The sequence below is a fragment of the Halichoeres trimaculatus genome, unplaced genomic scaffold, assembly GCF_033239565.1.
Source record: "Halichoeres trimaculatus isolate MK-OKI-2021-1 unplaced genomic scaffold, fHalTri1.1 fHalTri1_scaffold_11, whole genome shotgun sequence".
Lineage (NCBI taxonomy): Eukaryota > Metazoa > Chordata > Actinopteri > Labriformes > Labridae > Halichoeres > Halichoeres trimaculatus.
Window position 1 is genome coordinate 35212783 of NW_027437189.1, and position 12227 is coordinate 35225009.

A 12227-nucleotide genomic window follows, 5' to 3' on the forward strand; every position below is an offset into this window, starting at 1 on the left:
GACCATGGAACAAAACGCATTTCACAACCGTGTGAAAACAAAGACTAAGTCACCGATTGGGCCAAATCTCAGAGAAAAAGACCACCAGTTCACCAGGTCAAGGTTAGCGCTCTCTGCTGTAAATGAGGCGTATCCATGCCCAGCATATTCAGGATTAGCTTCTTAAAGTCACCTCAGACAGAGGGCAAAGCTAATTGAACCTTGTGTTCTTTGCTTTGTTTTGAGTCGTGGGGGGTAAGGCGTGGGTTGAGCGGAACAAACCCAGTTTTTCTTCAAGTATATGACTCTACAGAGCCTGGAGTAGTTAAAAACTCTCTCTGCACTGAAAAAACAAAGTCTAAGCGTTTGTCTGATTTTTGATTTGAAATATTGAATAAGACTCAAAATGAGCCACATTCACCTGACAAGACCAGAAAAAATTCTTATTCCAAGAAATTTGTACGGAAGGATATTGCATTCACTTGAAGAAAAAAAAAAAACTCAGGTTTTTTAGAGTAATTTATTCTTCGGTTTGTTTTTTGTGGAAATAAATTTTGTTTTTTTGATAAATATTTTTTTAATGGTTTGTTTTTTGTTATAATTATTTCTGTTTTTATGAATATTTTTTGTGGTAATTAATTTTGTTTTTCTGATAAATATTTTTTCATTGGTTTGTTTTTTGGTATAATTATTTCTGTTTTTATGAGTAATTTTTTTTCAGTTTTCAGATTACTTTTTTCCTGTTTTTTGGATTAATTTTTTCCTGAAGTATCGAGACACTTTGAAATCCCGCAAAAAAAAAAAAAAAAAAAAAAGAAAAAAAATTACTCATAAAAACATAAATATTTATAACAAAAAAAAACCCAATAAAAAATATTAATCAGAAAAACAAAATCAATTACCACAAAAAACAAACTGAATAATAAATTACTCAAAAAAACCGGAGTTGTTTTTTTTTCTTTAAGTGAATGCAATACGCTTCTGTACATTTGAGACAAATTTGAGCCTGAACCGTTTAGGAAGAGAAATACAACTCTTGATATCGCATTTGATAGATCGTTCATGTCTTTAAGTCATTTTCTAAACCTTTCAGGTGACTGTGTCTCATATTAAGTCTAATCAGCTAGAATTGACTAAAACACACCAAACACCTTCTCAGAGTACATGTTTTCAGTGGGGTGACACAGGCTGTTGGATATGACTGTACCTAACATTTAACATTACTTAACGTTTAACTTCATGTTGTTCTGTCTGAACACGCGTTTAGGAAGCCTCTCAGTGAAATTCCCAGAAATGTGTGAGATTAAATTGTAATTCCCCTTTAGGTGTATGGTGACCAGCTCGGTTACGAGGGTTTGGAGAGTACCTTGTATATGATGTCATGTTTCTAAGTGATGCGTTCAACCTATCAGCAGCTGAATCTTTTCTTTACGTTTGGAAACTGAACTTGAGCTCTTCTGCTAAGACACTTTTGTGGCTCATTGAACAAAAACATGGGCTTGTAAACAAAGAATATAAGGAGGGCAACAAAGGGTAAATGCACTAAGTGGCTTTTGTTGGTTTAACCTCAGGGTCTAACTTCTCGTCCATGGCTTCAGAGAGACAGAAAAGGAAGTGAGAGCTTTCTTCTGAGACAAACAAAAAGGCTGATGGTAATACATGAGCAGGATGACTACAGACAGAAGGAGTTTTTGTCTTTAAGGAAACACAGAATGAGATCATAAACAGCTCAGTCCACTGAGGGAGGCTGTCTGAAAGAGCTCTTCTGTACAGTCTACACAAGAGGGGGGTCCAGGAGGCTGAGGGGCTCAGGATGAGGGGGAAACTGCGTCAGGAGCTGTGGGGGAGGGGATGGTGGTGGCGAGGTTGTAGGTTGAGTTTGGAGACGAAGCCTGAGGTGATGCTAAAGGGCTATAGATGGGTCTGGCAGAGATGGTGGAGGAAAAGGGAGAGTGAGGGGCAGCTGTGGCTGTTGTTGGAGAGTCCGAGCTGACCTCGTCCCCTTCCTCTGAGTCCCACACCTCACTCTGCAAGTAATCAGCAAATAAGGCCTTGGCTCGCTGCAGCACCCTGCTCAGGTTGTGGCGCCGCACGAGCCGGTCAAAGTGCATGGCCAGCTCGTTGTAGTCAAAGCTGTTCTTGATGATGTGGTCTCTGTGCTCAAGCAAGATGGACAGGCACAGGAACAGCATGAAGGGGTTCCCTTTCCCAAACTCCTGAGGAGGTGGCAGGGAGCACGGTTTGATGCTGGTGGTCTCCCCTTTCAAAGACCCCGGCGTGTTCGCTGTGGTGCTGGGGGTTTTGTTCCCAGGTGAGGGGAGGTTGCTGGAAGACAGCCTGTTTCCAGTCAGCGAGGGGCCTCTCCCAAATGACAAGATGGGCGAGGAGAGGAGGGAGCGGCTCTGAGTGTGGGAAGGAGATGCAACAGATGTTTTCAGTGTGGGCGTTGTGGGCGAGCTGATCCCCGTACTGCTGAGCACCTGGGCTGAGGAGCTCAAGACTTTCTGGACAGTTCTTGCAAAAGTCTCTTTCCCGTTGGATGCTGATGGAAATGTTAATTTGGGAGGAGACTCTGGCGAAGCGTCTGGCCAGCTGGAGGGGGAGGCTGAAGACGTGGGAGAGACAGAGGGGCCAGTTTCCCAGATTGGGAGGCCACTGGGAAAAAGAGGAGGGGATGACATGGGAGACAGACCGTTTTCACAGTTCTTGATAAGAGGTGTTCTCTCTCCTGTGTCCTCCTCGCTGTCCACAGTGGACTGGCGGCTGTGGATACTGGTTGAAGACTTAGAAACCACCAAGTCCTGAGGCGGCTCAGCATCCTCCATATCAAAGCTGTCCTCATTCCGGGCCGTGTAATATTTAAACTCTCCAAAACTGGTCTGCCTCTCAAATGGAGTGGCCTGCGTGTCAGGTTTTTCCACGGCTTGAGGACTTTGACATTCTCTGCCCACGTTTCCCTTTTCCTTATTGAGGTGGACATCATTTTGGCTCAGATTTGGTTCTTCTCTGGACGGCCTCAGCATGTGCCGCCTGCGCTGCTTCTCCTTTTGTTCCTTATCGTCTTGTGGGCAGCCCTCCGCAGTCTTGTCCTTATCTCTGCTGGAGATTGTGTCCTCAGCCTCCTGCGGCGGCCCCAAAAGCTCTACTTCAGTTTCAGGAGGATCTGGAGGCAGGGAGCTCCAGGTCACCTCCAGCATCCTCAAAGCATCGTCAAATGCAAACTCTCTCTTCAGCTCCAGGAGCAGCCAGCGGTAACAGAAGAAGAGGTCGTCGGCTCCTTTGGACACCAGGTAGGAGTAGAACTCAGGGTCAGAGTACTGCAGGAGCAGCTTCAGGTGCTGGAACTTCACAGACATGAGCTGCCCGTCCGGCCTGAAGTTCCCCTCCAGGCGCTTCATGATGCCACAGAAGCAGATGAAGGCGTGTGCCTCATTGTCCATGACGGCGAGTATAGGAGAGGCGATATCACTCATGCCCTGACAGTATGAAATCTGGAAAACAACACATCCAACAAAGTTAGAGAGAGAGTCTGCAGAGTTTAGGAAGAGCAGCTGAAGCAAAGAATCGATCAAGGGCTTAGACCAGGGATGTCAAACTCGTGCCATAGTGGGCCAAAAGGCTGCAGGTTTTCTTTCCAACCAAGAACTCCACCAGCTGGTTTCACTGATTAGTCCCTGCTCTCTGCTTGAAGGTGAGGTAATCAGTGAATTCAGCTGGTGGAGTTCTTGGTTGGAAAGAAGACCTGCAGCCTCTTGGCCCTCCATGGCACGAGTTTGACATCCCTGGCTTAGACCATCAGACCTAACTCTTTCTTATTTCACTGTGGTGGGAGTTGATACGTTTTCACACATCTCCAAACCCAGAGTCTCCACCCACCTGAGGATGAGTGATGGCAAATGTGGTGAGCAGGTCGGTGAGGGCCGTCAGATGAGGGCTGTCCTCTGAGCCAGCGTAGTATGGATGAGCTCGGTCTGTCCTCAGGACGTCTTTGAGAACGTTCCCACGGATAAACTCCAGATCCTCTGAGCCCACCCGGGTCGTCCACTCACTCTTCAGCTGGTCGTACTCCCTCGTCTTCCTCTTCATGTAGTCCATCCTCTCCTGTCCGCTCAGTCCATCAGGGTAGACGTTCAGGAGGTAGCGCCACACGACCTGAGAGGAGTAGCAGTGCAGGAGTAAGTCTTGAACTGAGGAGAGCAGTTCAAAGGACCTTATTCTATCCATGAGAGCGTTCTGTTTCAGTAGTGCAGTTTTCAGCCACTTCACTTTCCACATACACTCACTGGCCACTTTATTAGCCACACCTCTCCAACTGCTCGTTAACTCAAATTTCTAATCAGCCAATCACATGGCAGCAACTCAATGCATTTAGACATATAGGCATGGTCAAGATGATCTGTTGCAGTTCAAACTGAGCATCTGAATGGGGGAGAAAGGTGATTTTAAGCCCTGTTTCCACCAAGCAATCCAGTTTAAATCAATACGGTTAGGTGTGGGGTGGCTCGGTTAAGCCTGGTCCACAGCCAACCATGCCTCCTTGTGGTAGGCAGCGTGTAAGCTGGATGCCAACAGCCGCATCAGTAACATTATAGCGTGACACCATAGCAGCGCAACACAGTGCACCCCCCTAATAAATCCAATGAAGAAGAAAATAGCGACAGAGTTAACAAAGAGCAACGATGGAAGACATCCAGCATTTTGTCCTCTCTGTGATTGGCATGAGGCTCTTTGATATAAAGCGCAATTAAGCTTTGTTTCAGAGAAGGCTGTGTGCCACCAGGAGAAATACAGCTGCTGTCACACAGTAAGTGACTGTTCTTTCGACAGCGATCTGCAGCGTTGTAGCTTCACCTTCTGAGATCGAAACCGTTTAGTCTCGCACCCCTACAGAGGGGTGCCAAAAAGTGGGGCAGCTTGTCTCGGTTATTTGGGGGTCTGTCTCGGGATTGGTCAGTGGAAACGCCATAAAATGCCTAGTGCCGGGACATACCGAACTGAACCGCTTAGTTGAAACGGGGCTTAAGTGACTTTGAATGTGGCATGGTTGTTGGTGCCAGATGGGGAAGTCTGAGTATTTCAGAAACTGCTGATCTACTGGGATTTTAACCCACAACCCTCTCTAGGGTTTACAGAGAACGGTCCCAAAAAGAGAAAATATCCAGTGAGCAGCAGTTCTGTGAGCCAAAATGCCTTGTTGATGCCAGAGGTCAGAGGAGAGTGGACAGACTGGTTGGAGCTGATAGAAAGGCAACAGTAACTCAAATAACCACTGGTTACAACCGAGGTCTGCAGAAGAGCATCTCTGAACACACAACACGTCCAACCTTGAGGCAGATGGGCTACAGCAGCAGAAGACCACACCGGGTGACCCTCCTGTCAGCTAAGAACAGGAAACTGAGGCTACAATTCACACAGCAACACCAAAACTGGACAATAGAAGATTGGAAAAACGTTGCCTGGTCTGATGAGTCTGGATTTCTGCTCCACATTCAGATGGTAGGGTCAGAATTTGGCGTCAACAACATGAAAGCATGGATCCATCCTGACTTGTATCAACGGTTCAGGCTGCTGCTGGTGTAATGGAGTGGGGGATATTTTCTTGGCTCACTTTGGGCCCCTTAGTACCAACTGAGCATGGTTTAAAGTCCACAGCCTACCTGAGTATTGTTGCTGACCATGTCCATCCCTTTATGAGCACAGTGTACCCATCTTCTGATGGCTACTTCCAGCAGGATAACGCTCCATGTCATAAAGCTGGAATCATCTCAGACTGCTTTCTTCAACATGACAATGAGTTCCCTGTACTCAAATGTCCTCCACAGTCCCCAGATCTCAATCCAATAGAGCTCCTTTGGGTTGTGGTGGAACAGGAGATTCTCATCACGGATGTGCAGCCAACAGTCCTCTTTTTCTCTGGAAAGTTTTGTTTTCATTAGTTATACGAGGTTAAAAACGAGGCTTTACGTAACGTTTAACGGTGATTGACAGCTGCCGTTCTCATGTATTTTTTTCGGAGATTGTAGAAGATGTTGGGGGGTAGAGTCAGGAAGTGATTAGACTCTCGAAAGAAAGAAAATAATAATTATTTTTGTCATCCAGCTCCACTCAGATTCTCTCAGAATCCCTCAACGTCTCTACTGCACAGACTCTGGCTGCACAACTGCTCCCAATGGCTGCGCCTGTGACGGGGGTATTTTGGCTTCAAAACCATACAATGATAAATGGCGGGGCCAAGCTGTCCACTCTACATACAGTCTAGGGGTCCAACCCGGTCCTAGCAAGGTGTACCTAATAAAGTGGCCAGTGAGTGCATACAGTAACACCTAAATGTGCTGATTTGGGCCTCCAAAGAAAATGTGACTGATGTTTGATTACAGTAACATGCAGGTAGTGCACCTTGCGCAGTGAAGGCTCCACACCCCCGTGGTAGATCCTCAGTCTGAGCTCCTCGGGTCGTGTCAGCTGACCGTATCCGTTCAGGTAACTGTGAAACTCAGCGTCGCTCAGAGGCGGCTTGAAAGGTTTAATCTCCTCTCCATATGTCCAGCTGAAGGCCTGCTGGACTTTGGTCAGAGTACGGCCCACCTGAGCATGATAGAAACAGACAGTATGAGCAAAAACCCGACTATGACACAGAGGTGAAGAGAGGATGAGGACTGATGAGGAAGAACAAACCTGGGACAGCAGAGACTGAGTGAAGGGAAGAGCTGCAGAGGCCAAAGACTTGGTCCTCTCTGCTAGAAGCTGCTCAGAGCTGATCACGTCTTTGGGACTGATGATGTCCCAGTCCTCCATCACAGGACCTGCAGGTGGAGGAAAACAACATGCTTGAAGTTGAACTTTTCACCACTGTTTCGATCTGCAGTCAAAAACATGCAGGTGTTTGTACAATCACTGAGACGTGTTGTGCTCATGCTTGGTTCCAGTTTTGTGGTTGAAAAGCAGCCCCTGACGGGTCTGGGACACAAAACTTCCTCCAAACTTTAGCCAACACGCAGCTACACATTTCAAATGTCTTTCAAAGCTATTTATGGAGCTACAATCACATCATCTGAAACATCCTGGTCAGTACTTTTCAATACTATTCACCCCCCTTTTCTTTTAAAGTGTAGTTTCACTTTCCAAAACCCTTCAGCTTACCTCAAGGCTGGGTAATTTGAGGCACAGTATCTATTCTGCTCTATTCTCCTCTCTCTCTGACAGTCTGAGTCTAAATCTTGAAAACAAGTTTAAATTCTTACAAATGTAACATTACGCCTTCATTACACCTTAAAAATCAGCAAGTGTCCCATTTTTTCAGCAGACAGATTTAAGGAGGGTTTGTACCCCAGTGTCACAAAATTATCTGACAGAACAGACTGTACCCAAATTAATCTGTACATTTATCTAATATCTAAAACCTTGGATACACACCACTTTAGAAGACTCCTGAACCAGCCTTACATGAGAAAAGCAAAAAAAAGAGTCAAATAATAACAACATAAGATCAAGTTGTACCTACCAATCGTGAAATACAAGAAGTTTAGAAAGGCAGCATGAGGGTGGGATTAACTGGGACTATACGATGTTTGAACAGAGTTAAAAAGAATGTAAGATCATTGTCTTTTCTTTTTTTTTTATCAATTTACATTTTATTTCCAGAACTGTATAAACAAAAATGGGTATACTTCCTATTTTTCTTTCCTTTTCCTCTTGGTTTTGGTCAACCACTTACTATCATCTCTGCAAATGAAAACATTTCTGACTCAGACAAAACATCTGTAGACTTATCTCCGTCTATCCAGGCTAAAGTAAATTTATGACAATTTACAACAGCACAATTTCAGGTCTGTGTAAATGTGTCAGACAAAATGTGGATGAGTAATTGTATGTAAACACAAAACATAACCTGCTTGAATATGAACCAATAAAAACATGGTAATAAGAGTAAATATCTTCTGCAGATGCCTCTGTGCTCTGTGATCAAAGGCTGCAGAGGTTTTGCTCTTCATCCGCTGTGCTTTTATCTACATTCTTCTGTTCTGTTGTGTTTATTTCAGGATAAACCATAGCTCTTACTGTCTTCAGATGGTTTGACATCCATCTTGAGCTGCAGATGAGGTTTGGCTGCAGAGAGGAAGGCAACATCCAAATCCCAGTCGGACAGCAGAGACAGATACATTTCTGTTCCGCTCCAGTCCCGAGAAAGGTAACTGATCCCGAAATTCCGCTTCCTAGTTAAAAAAAAAAACAAAAGGAATTGCTGACACACACAGAACTGAGGGTCTGTATAAGATGAACTCTGAAAGCTTGTGTGTGTCTGTTCTCACCCGTTCAGATCAAAAGCTCTGATGAGAATGTGCTGCAGGACCTCCAGTGACGTGATCTGAGGATCAACAGCGAAGGAGCGAAACTCTACAGGCAGGGTACCGTCACATTTCTGAAAAAGATCACAACTTCAAATCATCAGGAATAACAAATAACCAAAAAAAAGACTCTGTGACTCAGCCATGACAGGCTGAATCATAAAGTGAGAAGGCTGACTCTAAAATAGTGAAACGCGTGTCGTCGTGAAGTTCTCTCTGTCTTCAGTGTGTGACGCGCATATGCCCTGTGCGTGTATGAGACGGCGCTCTCTCCTCAGAATAGTCGAGAGTTAAGGTGGAGGAGACTGACTGAGCCAGTGACAGAGAGGGAGAATTCAAACCACAATTTCTTGTACAGTGCCCATGATAGATGGAGTATTAAAACATGCACTCGCACGAGCGTGACCAGATGAAATTTTGACTCACACACACTGAAAAAGGGGTCCCGTATGTGACCATTTTGGTTGCAGTCTCCATAAGGGCCTCCTCCTCCAAGTTCAGAAAAGGGGCTTTCCCTTGGAGCCGTTTTATACAGGCTCACGCAGGGTCAGAAAAGAGACCCCTGAAGTGGACGTCAAAGACTTTATTTTGATATTGGTTCGTTGCCGTGTTCTTTCATTTTTGGCTTATGTTCATGTATTGTTCACTCCCAGTTATTTTTGCAGGGAGAGGGAAGACTTCTATGTTTATGTTTGGGAAGTGAGAATAAGTTACCTAACTGCAGGGTAGACCAATAAGAGTAGCCTCATTTAACGTGAATGGGATACTTGATACAATTAAGAGAAGTGAGACTTTGACTAAATTAAAGAGAGACAAATTACAAATTGCTTTTCTGCAAGAAACTCATTTGAGCAACACTGAACACACTAAATTAAAGAAAATGGGCTTTAAATACATATACTTATCTTCTTACAAGTTAAGACACCATAGGGGTGTGGCCACTCTGCTATCAAACGATGAAGAATATGAAGATGTTTCTGAATTCAAGGACGAAGAGGGCAGATTTGCCTTAATGATAGATAGAATTGGGGGCATTTTAACAAGTCTCTTTATCCCCCAAGGAGTGAATGAGCTTTTTATCAAAAAATATTTGAAATATTAGAAACAAAATGTTAGGGGGTGTTAATATGTGGAGGAATGGATTCTACAGGTGAAAACTTGGAACCTAAAGGCATCAGCGAGAAAGTTAATGCCCTGATGAAGTAGACAAGCATTATAGATGTCTGGAGGGAAATGTTTCCATCCAGACGAGATTATACCCACTACTCTTCACCTCATGTAATCTACACTAAAATAGATTATTTTTTCACCTTTACAGAGTAGAACAGTGGAGCGTTGCCCTAATCACTCTCTCAGACCATAGCCCTATATAAATATGTGTATATATATATATATATATATATATATATATATATATATATATATATATATATATATGTGTGTGTGTGTGTGTGTGTGTGTGTGTCAATAAATCTTGATACTAAACCAAAATCTACACTCTGGTGACTGAATTCAAATATATTAAATAATTCAGAAGTCATGCACACACCCAGCCATAAAAACTAACTTTGACAGCATTAAAAAACATATTTACAGCCTGGTTAAAAAAACGGCTTGGTTCTAAAGCGCTGATTTCACTATTGGTGCACACTGTGCGATGAGTGATTTCTTTCCTATCTCTGCAGTTTAGAAGTTATGGATCGTTTGATTTTCCAATCAGAGGCACTGCTCAGGTCACGTGACTGCCGGGCACCCAGTAGCTGCTCAAAAAAAAAAAAAAACTGCCGGTGTCATAGCAAATGTGGCTGGGTCCGCAGATTGGCTTCATTTCACGGTTTTAGGAACAGACGGATGACATTGCGGATGCTCCATCCATGTTCCATACAGTCTATGCTGAAACCCCAAATATTGATGACTGGATTGAGATAATATATCAAATTTATATTCTGGAGAAGCTGTTCTCTAAAGGTTCAGAAAGAATCATTTTATAGAATCTGGTCGAAATGGACAGAATATGTTAAACCTGGGAGACCTGATTTTATTTGAGTGAAGGAGTGAAGATACGGTTTATTTATTTCAACTATTATTTTATTTTTGGCTAGCTCTAGGTTTCCTTTTTTTATTTTTGCAAATTTAAAATGGAATCTTCCCATGGTCTGTTGTTTGATTGTTATGTTGTTTAAAGAAAACACTCTCAAGAGCTAAAATGTTGGGAAAATATCAAACATGTTTTGCTCACTATAGTTGTTGATTTCAGCAGTTAATGTATGCTGGTTGTAAAATGATTGCTCTCCTTCAATAAATTAAAAAAAGGAAATCTTGTATTTCTTCCCTTTCACTTTTACTCTGTGATGAATAGGACGGATGGTTTCTGCAGTAAGGCCAGAGGAGACAGATCCTTCAAAGCGGTGGCGCCCTGTCTCTGGAATGAACTCCCTTTGTCCCTGCGTTCCCTGGACTCTGTAGAGATTTTTAAAAAGCATTTAAAGACTTTCTTTTTTTAAGCAGGCTTTCAAAGCCAGTAATATTGATGTTAATTTTTAAATTTTATTGTATTTAAATCAAATGGTTTTTAATGTGAAGCACTTTGTGACGCTTGTCTGTGAAAAGTGCTTTACAAATAAAGGTTACTTACTTAGCCTCTGTTAAGCCTCAATGTGTGTAAGCTTGCTTCTGCAATGTGGCTCACCACTTTCAGATACAGCTAAAATTCTGGGAGGTGACTGAGATACTTTCCTTCTGGAATTTGTGTCCTGCTTTGCCACTTATTAAGTTTGTTAAGAGGACTGAGCCCTAGATGCATGCATAACATGAGACCAACAGTCATTGTGTGATTTTCTTGCTCTCAAATTGATTTGGACAAAAAATGTCCCTAATGACAATAACACATTTTAAAACTCAATAATATTGAATAGATGTTCACATCTGATTGAACCCGCTTTGACTACATTCACTACATGAAAAACAGGAGTCCTTCTCAGAGCAGTGCCATTAAAAGCCTCCACTTCAGGTAGCATATGACGCCACGGAGCCCTGGTGCGCACGTCCACCCACGTAAATGCTGAACTGGCAGGTGACGTCAGCCAGGGTCTGCGAGGGCTCACTGCTGTGACCAGTGTACATGTCGATAAAAGTGGATGAAATAAGCCAATAAAAATAGGTTTTTGAAGTTAATCACACAGCCTGACACAAACAAGAAACAAGGTTATCACCTACTGACTCCTCCGGCTGTCATAGACCGCAGTCATCCACAACAACAACATTCAAGTCGGTAAACAAAGCAGTTAAATAGACAGGTGAGGTGGAGGCTCGGCCTAAGCAAACACAAACACACACTGAGTTTCACAGGTGTGTTCACCTGTCAATGTGTTTGTTTTTTCATAGCAAGCGGTAAATGTTAACAGTCAGTTCAGTAACCAGGATAACGAGGGGGGGCTAGCTGACTAGCAGCCGCTGGCAGGGTGCCTGTTTGTCCATCTTACCTTTACTTTAACACGAACCACCCCCCTCTCCTCCTCTCCGGCCATTTTAAGGGGTCCGCTGCGGATCAGGATGGTTGTCCTGACTTTTGTCTTTCTTCTAAATCGGCATGATGATCGATTTGAGAAAAAGGAAGTAACAACCAGCAGAGCTCCTCCCGCTCCCCCTCCTCCTCCTCCTCCTCTTCCTCCTCCTTCTCCTTCTCCTTCTTCTGCTGCTGCTTCTTCGACTTCTTCTTCTATTTTCCTCCTCTTCCTTCTCCTTCTTCTTGTTGTTGTTCTTCTTCTTCTTGTTTTTCTTCTCTTTCTCTTTCTTCTTCTCCTCCTCCTCCTCCTCCTCCTCCTCCTTCTTCTTCTTCTTCTTGGTTTAACGAAATGGTGCATTTCCGCCACCTACTGGTTAGGAGTGTGGACATGAATATAT

The 12227-nt window shown here is 43.7% G+C and overlaps 1 protein-coding gene across 1 annotated transcript; it reads right to left on the reverse strand.

Moving 5' to 3' along the window:
• Positions 1-925: 925 nt before the first annotated feature.
• On the reverse strand, positions 926-11958 carry tbc1d25 (TBC1 domain family, member 25). The gene is made up of 7 exons (XM_074682386.1): positions 11807-11958; positions 8289-8398; positions 8038-8192; positions 6655-6782; positions 6376-6564; positions 3856-4131; positions 926-3470 (listed from the first exon to the last, which is right to left on the reverse strand). The coding sequence occupies exons 1-7, from the start codon at positions 11849-11851 to the stop codon at positions 1788-1790; spliced, it is 2586 nt and encodes an 861-aa protein (XP_074538487.1). The 5' UTR covers positions 11852-11958; the 3' UTR covers positions 926-1787.
• Positions 11959-12227: the final 269 nt, after the last annotated feature.

Bases quoted from the DNA above. Each gene is read 5' to 3' on its own strand.
- tbc1d25 (XM_074682386.1), bottom strand. From the start codon at position 11,851: ATGGCCGGAGAGGAGGAGAGGGGGGTGGTTCGTGTTAAAGTAAAG. The intron at 8,193-8,288 runs GTGAGAACAGAC...TTTTTTAACTAG, and splicing joins AGAGCTTTTGATCTGAACGG to GAAGCGGAATTTCGGGATCA. The intron at 3,471-3,855 runs GTGGGTGGAGAC...GTTGTTTTCCAG, and splicing joins TTGCCATCACTCATCCTCAG to ATTTCATACTGTCAGGGCAT.